This window comes from Myodes glareolus, chromosome 5, assembly GCF_982192425.1.
Source record: "Myodes glareolus chromosome 5, mMyoGla1.1, whole genome shotgun sequence".
In the NCBI taxonomy this organism is placed as follows: Eukaryota; Metazoa; Chordata; class Mammalia; order Rodentia; family Cricetidae; genus Myodes; species Myodes glareolus.
Genome location: NC_142030.1, coordinates 118,638,416 through 118,659,068, shown reverse-complemented (window position 1 = coordinate 118,659,068; position 20,653 = coordinate 118,638,416). Strand labels below are relative to the sequence as shown.

General features: G+C 33.9%; 1 protein-coding gene across 2 annotated transcripts in view; it reads right to left on the bottom strand.

Annotated features, from left to right (window-relative positions):
• Cdh19 (cadherin 19) overlaps positions 1-20,653 on the bottom strand; it is a 108,101-nt gene that overhangs the window by 42,320 nt on the left and 45,128 nt on the right. For both annotated transcript variants that reach the window (XM_085688398.2, XM_048443889.3), the window contains 4 exons: positions 20,278-20,442; positions 18,877-19,061; positions 18,165-18,418; positions 8,709-8,830 (listed from right to left, as the gene is read on the bottom strand). In XM_085688398.2, the coding sequence (XP_085544524.2) occupies positions 8,709-8,830; positions 18,165-18,418; positions 18,877-19,061; positions 20,278-20,442 (726 nt within the window). The remainder of the gene's footprint in view (positions 1-8,708; positions 8,831-18,164; positions 18,419-18,876; positions 19,062-20,277; positions 20,443-20,653) is intronic.

Genomic DNA, 20,653 nt, shown 5'->3' with positions numbered 1-20,653 from the left:
GACAGGACCCCTCATTATAAAATAAAGTTGGGGAAATTGTGGGAATTGCTACGCCGAGTTATATTTCCCTGCCCCCATTTGAGGTGCTTATCTGCAAGGAATCATAACTTCCCTCTGCTCCTGGAGTTGGATGAGGAAGTTTGAGTGCATGTGATTATTCCTTGGTCCCTGCTGGGGTCAAGTGACAGTCCCTCCTTGGGTCAGGTGACAGTCCCTTCGCAGCCCCCTCCCCATTTGGTGCCATGGTATAAAAGCTAACCCCAGCAGAACAATAAGCAAGCTGCTGTTTCACCTCAACCTTGTGTTCTGTGGATTTCATTCAACCAGGACACCCTCCGCCGAGGCTCGTGGTTCCAGACCATGCTGGCTTGGTAAATTTGGTTCATCATCTTGTAATGAACTACATTTGAAAGATGAGGAAGGCCATGAAGGACTTTTAAGTCGTATATTATCCCATACATACCTGTGAATTTATGGGGCTGAGATATTATGACCTGAATGGGAGAATATTTATATTATCCCAACATGGCTGTTACTAATCAGATGTTTCAACAAGGATTATTACCTAATCAAGGTCTAGGCAGGGATAATAGAGAAAAGGTTGATACTGACATACAGACAGTAGACCTCCTAGAACAGGATTAGGTTATTTTTAGGAGAGGTCAATGAAAGACCTGCACTCCATACAGACCCAATTATATGGAAAAGTGATGAACTTGTATGGGTGAGTCAGTGGCTTGTAACACAAACAAAAAAAAATGAGCTGCCCAGAAGTTGGTGCAGGAACAGCTGAATAATGGACACATTTCGCCATCTAATTCTCCATGGAATTCTCCAAATTTGTTATTATAAAAATTAGAAAGAACGACTTAAAAACTCTTAATGACTTTCAAAGGTTATTTAAAAATATACAATGGCTAAGGCCTTACTTATTTAAGGTTTCATACAGGAGACCTTGAGCCTCTAAGTAAAATCCTTAAAGGAGACAGCGATCCAAATTCCAGCAAATAGCTTTCAAAAGCTGCCAGACATACACTTTCACAGATAGAGCAGGCTATACAGGAACAGCAAGTGTGCTATGTCAATTACAGTCAAACATGGCATGCATGTATTTTACCTACAAGAGTAGCTCCTATACCAATTTTATGACAGAACAGACCACTGCTGTGGCTACACTTTCTTATATCAGCAGTTAAAGTTTTAAATCCTTATTTTAACGCAGTAACATGCTTGGCACAAAAGAGCAGGATAAAATCTAGAAAATATTTTGGCAAAGAAACAGCTGTAATCAATGCTCCTTACACTAAACAGCAAATTAAATGGTTATTTTAAAATAATGATTCTTGGGCAATTGTATTTGTCAGTTTCAAGGTTAGATTAATAATCTTGTCCCACCTGACCAGTTACTGCAGTTTACTCAACAGGATTCATTCATTTTTCCTAAAACAGTAGCAAAGGATCCCATAAAAGATACTTTGTTGATATTCACTGATGGCTCAAATAATGGAAAGGCTGCTTATGTAGTCAATGACAAAAAAACTTGTGGAACAGACAAAACCAGCTTCAGCTCAAATAGTTGAGCTCTGAGTTGTAGCTCTAGTGTTTAAAAATTTTGCTAATAAGGCTTTTAATCCATGTACTGAGAGCCGATTTATTTATAATGTGTTGCAAGTGTTGGAAACAGTGTCATAAATAAAAATTAACAATAAGTAAGATAAGATATTGTTTCAACAGTTTCAGAAAGCCATACAACATAAAAAATTACCATGTTTTGCTGGACATATCAAAGCACATTCAAGTCTTCCTGGTCTGTTAACTAAAGGTAATGCTCTAGTTGACAACCTTGCAAAAATAATTGCTCTGTCTCAGTTTAAACTTGATCCACAATTGCATGCTATACACCATAAAAATAGCTCAAGTTTAAAAAAATGCTTTAAGCTGATCAAAAAATGCTGCTCATCAAATTGTGAAACAATGTAAAAGATGCCTACAATATCTACATGTGCCTCATTTGGGAGTAAATACCTGAGGACTGCTTCCTAATCATATCTGGTAGATGGATATAACCCATATTACTGATTTTAAATAATTGAGATATGTACATATGATGATTGATATGTATTCAGGATTCATGATGGCAACAACACAAACTGAATAATTCACAAAGCATATAATAACTAATTGCTTGAAATGCTTTTCATGCATAAAAGCCCAAAAGTAACAAAAACAGACAATGTGTCCAGATATTTTAACAAAGCTTTTCAAATATTTTGTACTCAATGAAATATTGTTTATAAGACTGGTATTGCTTATAATCCTCAAGGGCAAGAAACTGTGGAGTGTACACAGAGCTCCTTAAAAACACAACTTCAAAAAATAAAGACATGGGAGTTGTATCCTCAGACACCACACAATGCCTTAAATCATACATTGTTTATGCTAAACTTTCTAAACATGGGTGTCCATGAGTGATCTGCTGTGGACAGATTGTGAAATAATAGTACAAAGACCATCTTTGCTAAAGCAAAGTGGAGGAATCCTTACATTGATTCCATATTAAAATGGGGTTGAGGACATGTCTGTGTTTTTTCCCCAGGATAAAAACCAAACAAGATAGCTTCTAGAGTGATTGATTCAGTATATTCAACAAAAGGACAACAGACTTAAGAACTTCTTAGTTGATAATGACCAAGCAAAAATAAAATAAAAAGATCTTGAGGAGGAACTTGTGATCTAGCTATCCCAGTCCCCAACAGAGAGGAGTGCCTGTTGTGGACTTGTAGCTGCCACCACTGGCCACTGCAGGATACCATTCTGCCTCCAAAGACTTCAGAGAAGGAGACCCTACCAAGAAGAGCTGAATACAGTGTTTACAGCTTACTGTGAGAGCTATCTTGCTTTAGAACTAAGATACAGACTAACCATTTAAGTGTTCTCAATTTCTGGGACACAAAACTCATTTTAAATAAAATATTAAACTTAAAAACTAAGACCTAGGCTTTCCCCTCAGAAAGAATGAAAACTCAAAAATGACTAAAACCCCTCTTCATTTAAGAAGGGGACAGACTAAGGAATTAACAGCTGCTCAGAGATTAAAAGTGGTATTTGATAACAGCAAATGGTATTGTACTCTTACTGGTAATGACCTGACATTTTCAACTACAAATAAGATGATTAAAAAAGGTGGTATTTACCAATGGTGCTAAAAACAATGGTACTGACCAAAAAAAAAAAAAATTAAAAAAAGTCAGTTCTGACCAAGAAAACAAAAAACCATGACACAAATAAAGATTATTGGAGAGTCAGTATTGACCGATAATACAAAAAATATGATTTTGACTTGTTGTTATTGATAATTACTAAAAAGAGGTTGTGACACTGTAAATATTTGGAGATGATGCATATGCTGAGAATTTTACATTTAAGTGGTGCTCTGAACCAGTGGAGGAAACATTCTCAACTCGGGTAATTCTCTTCTCCTTTAAATATAAGACTATAACTTTTGGTAACATAATTATTCACAAAGCATTATGATTTATCCTGACAAAAAGTATGTCTATTGAGACACAGGGCCTGAAAGTATATTTCTCTCCACTAATCTCTTTTATTTACAGAAATCAGCATTTAATGACAGGTTTAAAGTTTTTTCTCCCCAGATGCCTAAGACAGAAACTAGCACACAACAATGCCTGTTCCAAAGACAGAAAAATTTGAGTAAAGGAAGAAGACTTTGCCCAATCCAGGTGTGATGTATTTGTCCTGTTGTAGAAGCACAAGGGTTATTAAAATTTAATAGCAGAGAGTGGAATGTGGGCCCATATTTCATACAAGATATTTGCAGCCATGCTCTCTGGCCATGCTTAATTTCCAAGGCACCTGCAATCCTGTCAAACAAGCTAGCCACCTGACTAAGACTCAGGATGTATGGCTTCTTCTCTTTTGTTATTAAGTAGATCACCTGGGGAGAGGTGTTGATTTCAAAGCTGGTGACTTAAGGTGCAAGGGTTTTTGGTAGTTCCATGGTCCTCTGGGAAAAGAAAATTAATGAGTATCCACCTTGGTTTACCTGGGGGATAAAAGGTGTTTTGAAAAATAAAACATGGGTAGATCTTCAGAAATGGATGAAGCCTGAAATGCCCTTCCAAGATTCCTGTGTGAATTGTGTCTCATTATTTCCCGTGCCTCTGTACTGGACTTGTTAGAGGAAATAGTTGTTATGTTGATGCTATGGACACTGTCAAGAAGCCTATATGGGGTAAACAGTGGTCTCTAGCTGAATATACGTTGCAGGCTTTAGAACAGCTAGTACAAGAGATGTTTATCATATTCAAGAATCAAACAACCCTAGTAATTCTCATGTATTTTTTGTAAAAAGTAAATCTGGTAAATGGAGAAAGGTGACAGATCTAAGAGTTGTTAATAAAGTAATTCGACTTATTGGTCCTCTACAATCTGGAATTCCTCTGCCTTCTCTATTACCCAAAGGATGGCCTCTTATATGTCTAGATTTGAAAGATTATTTCATCACTATTCTAACATGAGGGGCCCTGCTTGTTTGGGTATCTGTCCTGCCTTTTTCCCCCAGCTGTTTAGTCCCAAAGTAAAATCACACATGAGATCTCTATAAGTTAGAAAGCTTATTGGCCCATTAAGTCAGGCTACTTATTAGCTAACTCTCACATCTTGATTAACCCATATTTCTGATTTATTTTAGCCATGTGGCTCAGTACCTTTTTCAGTGGGGCAGCTCACATCCAGTTGCTTCGGTGATCTGGGAAGGAGTATGAGGAATCAACTTCCTCCTCCCCAGAATTCACCTGCTCTCCTTGCATCATTTCCACTTTCTGTCTGGTTTTCCCACCTACACCTCCAGCCTGTCCAATCAGCATTTATTTAAAACATGATTGACAGAATACGACAATTCTCCCGCACCAAATATACCTTTACAAGAAAAGTATAGAGAAAAAAATTGCCTTTACAGTTCCTTTTTATAATAATTCTCAGTCTATTGCGAGATATCAATGGACTATCCTTCCACAAGGAATGCTCAAAAGCCTCACACTGTGCCAATATTTTGTAAGTTAGCCATTGGAAATAATATGTAATCAATTTCCTACGTCTATAGTTTACCATTACATGGAGGACATTTTGTTATCTAATAAAAACATGGATACTTTAGAAAAAATATTTGAAGGAGTAAAGAAAGTTGTGCCAAAATGGGGATTACAAATTTTTCTTGAAAAAGTATAGAGAGAAGATTTTGTCACTTACCTAGTTTGTAAAATAGGTTTGCAGAAAATTAGGACACAAAAGGTACTAATTAGGAGTTATCAGTTGTGGACTCTTAATGACTTTCAAAAATATTAGGAGACATATCCAGTCTATAACTGGTTTTTGGAATAATACCTGATGTAATAATTCATTTAAACAAAACATTACATGGTGATACTTCAATAGTCCCACAGAAATATCAGCTGAAGCAGAAAAGTAATTGATAATTGTTGAGGAGTAATTATAGAAGGAACATGTGGTTAGGGTGAAATCAAGTCTTAATTGTATTCTAGTCATACTGTCTTTTAGAATTTCTCCTTCAGGAATTTAATGCAGAGAGATGATATTATCTTTGAATAGATATCTTGCCACATAAACCATGTAAAAAAAATTATGTGGAAAAATCTCTGAATTAATTATAAAAGAAAAATTGAGATATTTATATCAGGCAGTAATATTTAAAATTAACCGTTAATTTACTTTCACATGATCCCATAGAAAGAACATTGCCCCCATGACAGCTGGAAGTAATTTTAGAAGATGACATCCCCTCTCCTAACAAACTTGTCCTCAAAGTTATGGCCATCATTGAGGGGTTGATTATAATTGGTATAGTGTTTAAGTTTGGGGAAAATTTTTATAAGCTCAGGGAACTCTTTGAAAAAAGGGGGGAAATTTGGATGGCATAATAGATTAGTATGAACTACCCACACAAATAGTAATAGTGAGTAATAGAGTGAATACTTGTGAGTTATTATTTATAGGCAATTACATTGGTATATTTCTTATATATTGATACAAAATAAAATAAGATTGATTATTTTATGTATACATGCTTCTATCTCTTCTTAAAACATTTTTATATATTTATATATATTTATCATATTGTAATGTACATTCCTACCTCTGATCAAGATACTTAAACATTGTTTACATTTTGAGATCATTGTTCTCTTTTGTTGCACAATTGTTTATTGTATAATATTCCAATATGAATTCATAGTCTTTAAGTTATTCAGGAATTAAGAATTATAGATCAACATTTGTCATACTTATAATTAGACTAATCAGGTTCTTTATACATATAGAGTTTATATTCTGCATAGATAAGTAATCTTCAAAAACATCAAAGAGCTGTAGAATATAGCATTTAAATAATTTAGGGTTTCGTTGAAGTGAGACACAATTGCTGCTGACAGTACCAATCTATTCCTGAGAGAATGTTGAGCACCAAAACACTCCACTTGGAGGTTGTTTTCTTCTTGTCAAAACTGGCCTTTGGGCAAAGAACTCCCATGCCTCAACCACTCACAAGGTACATGGTATCCAGTAATGGATAAGAAGGATACAAAGAAAAAGACAAGGTAAGACTGTTTTGAAAAATTTCATGCCTCTGAAAATGGTCTGTCAGTTATTCTAGGCCTTAGCCAATGTTGGTTATTTCAATGTTGCAAATGAGATTTTGAATGATTGCCCAGGTAGCCAGTTGTCTCTCTTTTACTGCACATTTTAGAAGTTGCTTGATTGCACTTCCTGCTTATTCAAGTAATATTATTTCCCTTTTTGGATCTTTGATGGTATTGAAGACTAGACAGTTGTAGTTATTTTCCTCTCATGACTTTGGCAAGTTATTTATTATATAAGTCTTAAACTAGTTAGGATAGGATAATTATTTAATATATTTGTTCTTATTGTATATAATTTTGCATTAAGCTTAGAACTCTCTTACTTAAACAAAAGGGGAGATGCTGTAGGAAGTCTTACAGCCAGTGGTTAACTGCCCACTGGGTCATTGCCTCTTATACTGTATGTGCCAATGTAGAGTATGCGTCCAGCGTCACTCTTTTTTGGCTGCAGGATCTGGTTTCTGATCTCCATTCAAACAGAGGATTTGTGGGTTTACCACTAAATAAATAACTGTCTGATTCTCAATTCTGAGCTAGTTTGGATTTCCTTTAAGCATCCTTTTTCAGCAGAGTGTAACCAAATCTCCATGATTCTAATATTAAAAAGTTTGCATATTCTGTCTGCCACAAGGGGTCATTATAACTATCATTTGCCATTGAATTAGTCAGGAAATTTAAAATCTAAGACCAAGGTCATCTGGCTTATTTTAATATAAATAAACATAATCATAAGAAATTGAACAAACAGGATAAAATAATACGCCAATCTAAAAGGTCACATAGTTACAGTATATAATGAGTTATAAGACAAACGTATGCTTTGAACCTCAGAAAATGTTAAGAAAGTCAAATTTTTATAATTATCTATAAAATCATTGATAAGGAAGATACAATATTTTCTATGTTTAATTTGAATCTTTTTCTGTGATACTCTATTTTTAATGACAAAATAGAATTATTTTGACAATTTTTACATATATATCACTTTTAACATTAATATAATTGATCAAATAAGTGATTAATTCACAATTTAAAAGACAATAACAAGCAACATATAGTTATGATTAGGTTTATTTTTAATAATTTGAAAAGTCATATTCTGCTATACCTAAACAATAAGAAAAACAAGTGCACAAATAAGTGGTCACTGCTAATATTTAAAATTTGGCAGTCTGAAACAGGAACTGTAAGCACTATTTCAAAATGACTTCATGATTTTGTGATGATGTACGGATGCTATATGGATAATCAATAAATATTCACTGAATCTCTCATATTTCACAAAATATCAGAATGAAATATGATTTACATTATATGTGATTTAGTACTAATATATAAAATTAGTTCAAATATTTCATTCTAAAAATAGGATAAGGTAAAGGCATTCATGTTCAGTTTCTTCATTTTATTTACAAATGTATAAATAACATTGCCTTAACTATCAGCACAATAGTGAAGCAAAGTTAAGATACCATTTTAGTAAATGGAAAATTTAGGAGGCAATACCTAATCAGTAGCATTTCAACTGTGTTTTCAAGAGTACCTGATTTTTAAATTTCCATAGTTTTTCATTAAACATTCCATTTAAGAATAGACATGGACATATTCATATATAGAATCATATATATTCATATATATATAGAATCATATATATTCATATGCTAAAAGCTATGAAACATCCATTCATTTTATTGTTAGCCATCAAAAAAGAAGAATTACACATTGCCGTATATTAAATACAGTTTAATTAAAGGAGTATTTTTAATTATATTTGATTTTATTTTATTGTTATTTTATATAGAACCCATAATCATTAAGAAAAACTCAAAAATTAGTAATGATATCATAGGAAGCATGAGTTATAGTGAGAAAGTTAATAACTTAAAGTAAAATGACCTATAAGTTACATACAGATTTTTAAATTTAAGTAATTTCTAAAGCATTTACCATATATCAATTTCTGTTTTCAAGTTTATGTAGTTGTTTAGAAAATATACTAAGTAAGTATGTGGCTGGTTAATCTGGACTTACATGCTTCTGTAGCTGTGACACTCAGGTTGAACCAAGCACTGACTTCCCTGTCAAGCACGTTAGTGGTAATTATTGTTCCATTGTCATTGATATGGAACATTTTGCTTCCAGTGAGTGAATATCTGTACCAATAAGGAAAGAGATAAAACAGATATTACTATTTACTTTAAAGCAATTTTATAGGGAACAGCAAATTTCAAAGTTGTAAGACAAATTATTGAGTACATTATTTATTTAGCAAATATGATGCTGAATATTCCAATAAACTACATTCACATAATTAAAATTCTGGCATAATAGATGTCTTTTCACATCAGTCACAAAATAGAAGTTATTGAAAAAGAAATAGTCCTTTAATTTGAAAGAAAGCATGAAATAAATTTGAGAACATTTGTAGGAAGGAGAAGCAACAAATGATGTAATTATATTATAATATTTAAAATTAATATAAATATTTTTTGAAAAGTTGAAATTAAAATGAGTTTAGAATTAAATGGAGATATTTAAAATGCAAATACCTGACTCTCCTACGCATAGCTGTCACAGAGCTTTATTTGATAAAGGATTTTTTTGAAAGCAATTGCAAGATAGATGTCTCTTTTATGTTTTTGCTTTTTTTATTTTTGAGACATGGTTTGTCTGGCATCTTTGAAGCTTGTCCTAACAATTGCTCTTGAATGCCAGTTTGGCTTTAAACTTTCAAAGATCAATATGCCTTCCTCTCTCTCCCAAAGGCAGGGATTAATGGTGTGCACCGCCAATGCCTGACTAATACACAAGCTTGTCATAAACCATACTTCAATTTGATCATGAATGAAATGTCTGAAACCTCCTATTTTTTTCCTTTATGAAGAAGTAAACACTTTTGTTCAGTCTGATCCTATTAGTCTCCATCTTATACTGTGGATAATGTCAAAATCAGTAGTTCTATCACATATGAAATTATGCTTATTTGCAAGTGTTTAAAACAAATATTTGAATATTTTTCATGAAAATAAATTTTCCTTACACAAGATATTAATATGATTATTTTTGGTAAATATGAGAAATTATTCCAATCTATTTTCTCAAGGTAAACATTGATTATTAATTTAGTATTTCTGGAAAGTAATGCCAACAAATTCTTCCATAAAAAAATTTGAAGAAAATTGTCTCCAATTTATAGCAAAAGAAGGTATTGAAGCAATCATTATGTTTTACCAGCTTGAGATTGATTGATAATAATAATTAGAGAAGAATAATACTTGGGGCTTAGGTGACTTTTTATTACAAATACATTCCTGAAGACTTTCTAGAAACATGCATAAAATTTGTCAGGGATGATATGACTTTAAGCTTTAATTTACAAATTTCTTAAAATAGTATACTAAAATGAGAATGATATTCAAGAGAATCTTAAAAGAAGATTTAGAATGAGACTTTAGAAGAGTTTATTTTTATATCCAATGATTACAAAATATTACAAAATGTTTTATATAAATATCAACAAGTGGTACATTTTTGAATAAATTTTTGCTGACAAAATATAACAGCACTTTAAAGGCTATATTTTTTATTTAACATCTAATTATGTTTCTGTAAAATACCATTTCAGATAAAAATGAGAAATGATATTTTTCATAATTTAATATATATCTGCGAGAAATTAGGAACTATAGCAAGGATAAGATAATTTTAACAAGATTCCATAAAAAATATAACTAGAAATAAAATCAGATGTAGGGATAATCTCATTTTACTGAATTGATATGCGAAATATTCATCAGTATGGCTATGGGACAAGACCAGTTCAGGCACCCTCTTCTCTGCTGCCCAGGGAACAATTTGGGGACCTCTCCTTGGTCCTGGGAACCCCTCCAGAATCAAGTCTCTTGCAAACCCTAAAATGGCTCCCTTAGTTGAATATTTACTTTCCTGTTCCCATATCAACCCTTCCTCCATCCCACCCATCCCATTTCCCCAAGCTATCCCGAATCCTCCCCTTCTCCCCTCTCTCTACCCATCTTCCCTTACATCCACCCCCACCTCCCTGTGCACCCAAGTTTGCCTGGCAATCTTGTCTACTTCCAATATCCAGGAGGATAACTATATGATTTTCTTTAGGTTCACCTTATTTAGCTTCTCTAGGATCACGAATTATAGGCTCAAAGACCTTTAATTATGGTTAGAATCCACTTATGAGTGAGTACATACCATATTCCTCTTTTTGGGTCTGGGTTACCTCACTCAGTAAAGCGTTTTCTATTTCCATCCATTTACATGCAAAATTCAAGATGTCATTGTTTTTTACCGCTGAGTAAAACTAGGTGGGTTCTTCTCCATGATTCATGACTTCACTAGCCCAGAGCAATTAGTTATCTTTTTAGGATCAGTCATAATTTCCTTTTTTTTTCCTTTTTTAAATTTTTTCTATTTATTAAAAATTTCCACCTCCTCCATACCTCCCATTTCCCTCCCACTCCCCCTCCCACTCCCTCTCCAGTCCTAAGAGCAGTCAGGGTTTTCTGCCCCGTGGGAAGTCCAAGGTCCCCCCTCCCCCATCCAGGACTAGGAAGGTCTTGTTAGGTGAGCCTTAGAGAGCAATCTGTTTCCACTACAAAATGTGCTCCACTCCTCACTCCTGTGCATTATGATTATCCAGCCATGTTGTCTGTTGTTGTGGTAACCACAGATACATACAGTCCTTAGCCCACATTAAAGAATATTCAGATATAGACCGTTACAGAAAATCACAACTACTTGAAACACAGAACTCTTTAGCCCTGTTCCAGTGCCCATTGTTACAAATCTCTCTCAAACATATTCATGGGATATTTCTAAAAAGGGGTCAGACATATTTTAGGATTCAATGATCATGAAGTTTTTGGTTTTTTTTTTTGAGCTTTTGGAGCCTGTGCTGGAACTAGCACTTATAGACCAGCCTGGCATCGAACTCACAGAGATCTGCCTGCCTCTGCCTTCTAAGTTCTGGGATTAAAGATGGGCATCACCACCGCCCGGCAAGATTGTTTTTTTCTAGTAAATTCAAAAGCTACAACCTGGGAATCTTATTTTTGACTTTGCAAACATGAGTTGAACAATGATAGCACCAACAAATATGCCAAAGTAGATGTGAAAATCTCAAGAAGGCTTCAAAAAAGTACATGGGAGAAATAATCTTCCATAGGGACAACCACACCAAGTGGTATCAAATGCCAAATGGTCAATTCTGAAAACATGTATATAAGCATATGTGTACACAATATATATGTATATATATATATATATGTGTGTGTGTGTGTGTGTGTAAGAACAATTAATAAAAACAGAGATCATGGATTTGAAAGAAAAATGAGTTTATATATGAATGGAGAAATTATTTTTTTTGCAACTGGTTTTAATTATTTTTTATATTTAAATTCAAAGTTTATTAAATTATAGAATGGAGAAATTCTTAATTATAATACATTTTTAAAAATTTTATAAAAATACAACTATTCAAACTAAACTAGCATAGATAGTTAACACTTACTCTCTCTCTTGTTTTATTAAAGAAACCCCTGCCATTTATTTTCTAGTCCATATTCAGAAGATTGTTTATTCTTGGCCTTGATTTCAGTTGAAAATTAATATGTGTATTTCCTTTATGTTATTTTACAGATTTTCTTTCTTTCCTTTTTTTTTTTTTTTTTTTTTGAGGCAGGGTTTCTCTGTAGTTTGGAGCCTGTCCTGGAACTAGTTCTTGTAAACCAGGCTGGCCTCGAAATCACAAAGATTCACCTGCCTCTGCCTCCCAAGTGCTGGTATTAAAGACATGCACCCCACCACCAGGCCAGATTTTCTTAGAAACAATCACACTCTGAAATTCATGATAGGCTAGATCTGTGGTTCTCAACATGCATTTCATGACCCTTCTGGCAGTCACCATTTCATAGGGATCACACATCAGATATCCTGTATATCTTATATTTACATTTTGATTCAGTGTAAAATTACAGTTTTGAAGTGTCAACAAAATAATTTTACAGGAGTGGGTCATCACAATATAAGGAATAATATTAAAGGACCATAGGATAAGTATATTAAGAACCACTGGATTAAAATTTATACTGCTGCCCAAGCTGGTTTCAAACAAATAGCAATCTTCCTTTCTCAGATTCCTAAGTTTTAATATTACATAGGTACATCACAATGCTTGGTTTTCCATTCCATTTATAAAGGAAGAAGCAAAGTCATAAAATTTATTAATAGTAAGACATTTGGATATTCTGACTTTCATCTTGACTTTCATAGTAACAAATATCATTGGTAAATTTCTCACTTATCAGCTAAATTATATTTTGAAATAATTTTCATCCAAGACAACTATTACAAGATAATTTTCATGTAGAATCCTCTGAAAAATATTTAAATCCAGTTTTATTTCAACGTTTAAGAAATCTCTTTATCTAGTGTCTTTAACTAAACTACAATTACAAGGAGATACAACCAGTTTTTACAGGATGTTTAAGTTCACTTTCATGATCCTACCTAAAATTTCTCACTGTATTTCACCATGGTGTTTCCTTACTTGCAACCTTACTTTTTCAACATCAATGGTCAATGATACTGACCCTGTCTTACCCATGTTAATTGCATGAATACTTGATCAATTGTTTAGGTCAGTATCTGCTAGTTTCTTCATTAAAGAATTTTTTTCTCCATTTTTTTAAAGAAAGAGCTCTTGAAAATATTTTGAAGCTATCCTATATTTTCGCAATAATTCATCTATCAGTGTTTTCAGCAAGTTAATAAATGAAAAAGTGTTGGACATGCTGGTGCAGTTAATGATGATTTCTATTCTTTTAATTATGTATTTCAAAGCCACTTTATTGCTATAAAAATGCCAAGACTCTTTACATGTATTTGTTTGAATTGTAAAACAATTTTTTCCAATGATCATCATGAATTTTGATATCTGTGAGTACTGGAGAACAGTTCCTTATGAATATTGAAAGATAATCACAAAATAAGGCTTTGAATGTTTTTAATTGTTATAATTTAAGTATTATGATTATAATAAATATGCAAATCCAATCCCATAGGCCTATTTTGAGACTCCTCATTACTTCTATACTCTCCTCTTTAGCTTTTAACATTTGCTTACATAAATTTGAGTGTGTCACAGCTCAAGAGGTCAAAGGACAACTTGCATGATTTTATACTTTTCTTCTCCCATCCAAATACCAGAAACTGAACTTAATCAAATCATCCACAGCATGTCAGAGAAGCTCCTTCCACCCCTGCTGCATTAGAAAACTTAATGGCTCACAGACATATATTCATTCATATATATATATATATATATATATATACACATATATATATATACACATGTATTTTTTTTTTACCAAATTTACATTTAGAGTAATGTTTAAAGTGAAGATCAAAAACTATGTTGGGGAAATCACCAAGGAACAATTTAGTTTGTAAAATATATTACTCAGATAAAAATGTTCTTTTTCATAATTTTCCAGAAAGAAAATCATGTATTCAATGCTGTGTGGATGTGACTAATATGACGGTTTTAATTTTTTGGAGATCATAAGTAATATGCGTTATAAAGGTCTTCGTGTAAGTTTTTTGTTATTACAGGCATATATACATAAATAGATAGCTCTAAATATATATAATGTATAGTTCCTAAATAATTACTTATATCTTAAAACTATGCATTTATATCTTTCAGCATTGTATATTGTTTTCTCATTAAACAAAGTAAAGTATACCTGTGAAGAGGAATATAATCTCATCTAAAAATGTCCTCTCATGTAACACATCTTTCTCTCTGAAGCCTGTCATGGAGACAAGATCTTGCCTTTTCTTACTTCTTGTGGCCTGATAATCATAAACATGTTGTGGGTTTTAGAAACATCACTTTAATATCTAAGTATATCAGCACATGACAGTCTTCTCCTTGTCTTCTCATTGTTTTTATGTGACACCAGGCATATCAGATTAAGGTACACATTTGTCTTTGCCTCGCTAATGCCAATAATATTCTATTCTACAGAAATGGGTGCTGTCAAGCAAAGTTTCTTTGTAGACATTTCTCAGCACATAATATATTTTCACTTCTTTTGGACAATTGTCTTTTCAGGAAAATTCCTGATGTTTGGATTAGAGAAGGATCTTCTGATAATCCTATGTGGTACACTTCATTACTATTAGAAGCTATTTTGTTAATCTTGAAATTAGGTGTTTATTGTAGAAATGCATTTCTTGCCTTTTTAATTTTTTTATGTATTATGTATTTTTCTTGATTATTGTACAGGCCAGGATTTCTAACACTATGTTTTTTCGGAGTAGTTCAAGAAAACATCCTCACCTTGTTCCCATTTAATGAAAAATCAGAACAGTGTCATTAAATCTACATTTTTAAAGGCAACATCCTAAGGAAAGAAATTAAAAAATTTCTGATGAATATTTTGCATGTCACCACAGAACCTTCATATGGCGAAGGATGGAGATAGAGACAGAGACACATATTGGAACACTGGACTTAACTCCCTAGGTCCAAATGAGAAGCAGAGGGAGGGTGATCGTGAGCAAGGAAAGCAGAACCAGAGGGAGCCTTCATCCGACGATGGATGGAGATAGAGACGGAGACCCACATTGGAGCACTGGACTGAGCCCCCAAGGTCCACATGAAGAGCAGAAGGAAGGAGAACATGAAAAAAGAAGTCAGGTCCACGAAGGGTGCGTTCACCCACTGATACAAGGGGACTGATCGAATGAGAGCTCACCAAGGCCAGCTGGACTGGGACTGAATGAGCATGTGATCAAACCGGATTCTCTGAAGGTGGCTGACATGGGGGCTGACTGAGAAGCCATTGACAATGGCACTGGGTCTTGTTTCGTCTGCATGGACTGGCTTTTTGGGATCCTGGCCTGTTTGGTTGCTCACCTTCCTGGACCTGAAGGGAGGGGGGAGGAACTTGGATTTCCCACAGGGCAGGAAACCCTGACTGCTCTTGGGAATGGTGAGGGAGGAGGAGAGGGAGTGGGGGGAGTGGGAGGGTATTGGGAGGAGGGGAGGAAGTGGAAATTCTTTAAATAAATAAATAAATAAATAAGAAAAAAAGAAAAAAAAAGAAAATAATAACTTAGTCTAAATACACCACAGGAACTTTGGGGTATAAGCAGTGTCTCCAAAGAGCAAAGGAGTTCTCAGCTTCCAAGTCAATGTAGAATATTATGTAGTATTCTAGGTAAAAACTAGGAAGAGTTTATAGGCCAGGGAAATTACTAAAAGTATGTATTTAAAATATTAGGTTTTCATTTACTTTGAAAAAATTAGAGTGTTCAAAGCAGGCCTGAGCCTCCTGGATACCACAACTAGGAATAATGGAATAGGACTGCGGTTCTATTTTGTTGGTTTTCGGAACCTAGGCCATGATTAAGAGGGATAGCTGGTGGCATTCATATTGCACCACTAGAGGTGGAATTCTTTGACCAATGCAAAACAGACCAGAGCAAAAGCATTTGCCAAGAATGTCTTCATTAATCAAGAATGAAAGTCGGAGTTTCAAAGACAATCAGATACTGTTGTAGTTCTGATCATAAATGATGCCGACTGGCGATGCGGTGGCGTTATTCCCATGACATTGAGTCTATAACTCATGATCCTAGAGAAGCTAGATAGTAAGGTGAACCCCCCCCCAAAAAATGCATGTAGTTATCCTCCTGGATATTGAAAGTATACAAGATTTCCAGACAAAAATTGAGAGCTTGGGGTTGGGGGTGAGATGGGGGTAAGGGGAGATGGGGAGACAGAAGTGAGAAGGGCAGGATGGGGAGAGCTTGAGAGAACTGGACAGTTGGGATGGAGGAGAAGTGGATATAGGAGCAGGGATGTATATATCTTAATTAAGGGAGCCATTTGAGGGTTGGCAAGAGACTGGACTCTAGAGGGGTTCCCAGGTGTCCAAGGAGATGTTCCCAGCTTGTTCCTTGAGCAGATGAGGAAAGGGCACCTGAAATGGCTCCATACTATAGTCACACTGATGAATATCTTGCATATCACCATAGAACCTTCACCTGGAGATTGATAGAGATAGAGACAGAGACCCACATTGGAGCACTGGATGGAGCTCCCAAGGTCCAAATGAGGAGCAGAAGGAGAGAGAACATGAACAAGGAAGTCAGGGCCGCCCGAGGGGTGCGTTCACCCACTGTGATGGGGGGGCTGATCGAATGGGAACTCACTAAGGCCATCTGGACTGAGACTGATGGAGCTTGTGACCAAACTGAACTCTCTGAACGTGGCTGACATGGAGGGCTGACTGAGAAGTCAAGGACAATGGCACTGGTTTTTAATTCTACTCCATGTACTGACTTTGTGGGAACCTAGTCTGTTTGGATCCTCACCTTCCTAGACCTGGATGAAGGGGGACTTCCCACAGGGCAGGGAACCCTGACTGCTCTTTGGACTGGAGAGGGAGGGGGATGGGAAATAGGGGGAGGGGAGGGAAATGGGAGGAGGGGAAGAGGTAAAAATTTGTAATAATAATAACAAAAGAAAAAATAAAATATTAGGTTTTATATTTATTGAAATTATATCTCCTATTTTAGAAAAATCAATCGAAACATAGTAACTAAAACTATGATAAAAAAATTAGAACATTTTTCCTTTAGTAAAAATATAAATTTATCTCACCCATTATTAATAACCCTTCAGTCCTTCTATCTTTTCCCAAGTTAAGGAAGTGGAGTAGACAGCAAGTTTGCACATTTATTATAAGCTTTTATTCAAAAATTTAAAAATGTGAGTTCAATCACTAGGACAGAAATGGAAAAAAAAAAACAACTCCCAAAATTTTGTTCCTGACTTGGACACATACCTAACAAGATAATAAAAAATGTATACACACACAGTTGCATACACACATGCACACACACACACACACCAGCAAGCATATTTCATTCTTGGAGCCAGGGAGATGGGTTAGTGGATTAAAGCACAAATTGTTAAACCATAATGACCTAGATTTTTAAATATAGGGTTTTCACTTTATGAGCCTGTAATTCTAGTACTGCTGATTATGGATGACATAAGTACTTATAATGTGTGCTGGCTTCCAACTTAGTCTCATGTTCAGTGAAAGAATATGTTTCATTGAAATAATTCAGAAAATGGTAAAGCAGGGCACATGCAACCACCCCCTCCACAGACATACACATAGTGTATTGTGATGAATTTTAGGTGAGGATTTTTCTGTTCTTGAATATTTTCACCTTGATTGTTTCAATATATTTGGAACAACACAGGGTATTTAAACTTCCTTTTCATATTATTTTTACAAGTCCCTTATATTATATATATAAAGATTTAGTTAGAAAAATTTTGTTTCGCATTTTCAATGGACATTAGTAGATACAAACCTGTATAGGCATTTATTTACACAATACTAGTGTGAGTAAATCTAAAAAACCTACCTTAATGGAGATTGTTTTCGATCTGTGTCTATAGCAGATACTGTTCCAACAATTGATCCATATGGCTTTTCTTCAGGAATTCCAAATATATAATATGGTAAGAGGAAAACTGGAGGTTCATCTTCATCTTCCACTTGAACTTTAATGTACGTTGAGGAGGAATTTACATGGGCTGATGCAAGTTCCTCATTCACATGACAATTTTTCACTTTAACTCTAATGCCATAGTGGCTCTGGTGCTCAAAATCAACTTTCTACAAATAAATGAAGGATGTTTAGAAGAAATAACTTCAGTTAACCAAATTTTTACTTCAAAACATTAACTTATTTATGTCTCATTTATTTTCATCTAGGTTTGATTTAATGTTTGAAAATTCATTGATTATGATCATTAAGCATATTTGAAATAACTATTGTTTAAAATAGAACCAAAATTCTATATTTATGAACTTAAAAAGTTTGAAAAAGTGAGAATTACTTTTTTATTAGTTAAATGTTCTTTTCTTAATTTTCTTCTAAAATAATTTTAAGATCAAATTAAAACTAAGATGTTCTTTAAGTGTCTACATTGCTCATCTCTAAATTAATTAAACTTCCAAGCTACAATTCATGATCCCTGAGTTCAATTATCAGTGAAGAAAAACAATAATCAACAACTCAAAATAATTATGTGTTTTTTTGAGATTTTGTTCTATTATTTAAATATATGTACCTTTTTTAGTATAATTACACCTTCTTGGGTCTCATTATCAGTGATGATGTCAAATGTTTGTGAATCATCATCTTCAATGATATATTCCATTTCTGCATTCTCTCCTATGTCATCATCATATGCTATAATTTTTCCAATAGATGTTCCACTGGGTGCAGATTCCAATACAGTGAAGCGGTAGAAACCTTTAAAACAAAATTTCAGTTATTTAGGATCAGTTTTTAATCATATGAATCTCCCACCTTTATCATATTGTTTCGACTCTTAGGAAAACTCATGCCTTTCCTGAAAGCTATCTGCTTTTTGTTTTAATATTTCTTTCTCTCTCTCTCTCTTAGATATGTGCTTATATGCTTACTATCTTCTATCTTATTGGAAATTGGAGATTTTGTTGCATCTACTTTAATTATTAGAATTTTCTCAAAAATGCATCCTACAAAGATATCTGCTATTTTCTTCATTCTTTGTTTTGTTCTTGCCAAACGTCATTTTATTATGGTAATTGACAATTGTCCATTTTTAGAAAAATGCTTTAAATGAATTTTTGTTACTAATTAGAATTTTCCTGACAAAAGAAAACTAAAGAAACTTTAAATGATTGAGCATTTGCAATAAAAAATCAGAGAAAAAGTAACCTTCTCTTCCTAAAGAATAAAAACAAAAGCTTCAAGTTAAATTGTCATTTGAATGTGCAGAAAAACAGTTCCAGAAGTGTATTCATGTCAATTTTCTATGATGCCAAGAATGGTTCTTTAAAACTGTCACAGGACGCAGGCTTACAGGAAAGTTAATTTGCTAATAAGGTAATATTGACAAATATAATTTACTATGACTCACTTTGTGGCCTACTCTAATCATGTAAACCCGCATAAGTGGAAGTAGTGGCCAAAATATTGTGCTTAGATATGCTAGTGTGAGAAATATTTGCTTTAATATATGCTCTGAGATATCTGGTCAATAAGAATTAGCAGATAACCTAGATTAGTCTTTCAGCTACCAGCCATCAAGGAAAGAGAGTCTAGTGCTAGCTGGGCAAGCAACTGAACAATGTCAGCATCACTGACATGAACACGGAAAAGGATCATGCCAAAAAGATATAGGAAAATGCTCTGTGGTGTTTGATTATAGCCTAGGGAGACCTAGCCAAAATGTATAAAAATGATCAATAAATTGTCAGTTTGTGGCATTTTGTAAGTACAAAAAAAGAATACAGACTCAATACCCTTTCTCTATTTTGTGTTCTTATATTAAATTAAAAAAATTCTACTGTATACAATTAGCACATTTATTTTATGTAAATTTCATACTGCTTCAATGTTCTATATAGAGAGCCAATTTTAGCATCTGTGCATATTACAATGATTTAAATTACAATGGAAATCTAAGAAACTTTCTACTTACTTTCTTTGAATATTGGCTTGTTGTCATTAATATCTGACAGTGTTATTGATACAGTCGTAGTTCCAGACAAGGCTCCAGGCTGACCAAGCATGTCTCTGGCTTGGATAATTACACAGTATGTATCTTGTAATTCTCTATCCATTTTAGAAGATATTCTTATGACTCCTTTAAAATGGTAACAAAATTTCTATTGTTATTATCCATGACCTTTTTATATCTCACTTTGTAAGCATCCCATGCTGAAACTGTTATTCTGCTATATGCTAGCTACTAATGAAAAGAATTGTGATAATGATAAAATTAAACACCAATTTTGTTTAAGATTCTTATTATAAACACAACTATATTTTCAGTAAAATGGTACTGGTACTTCTCA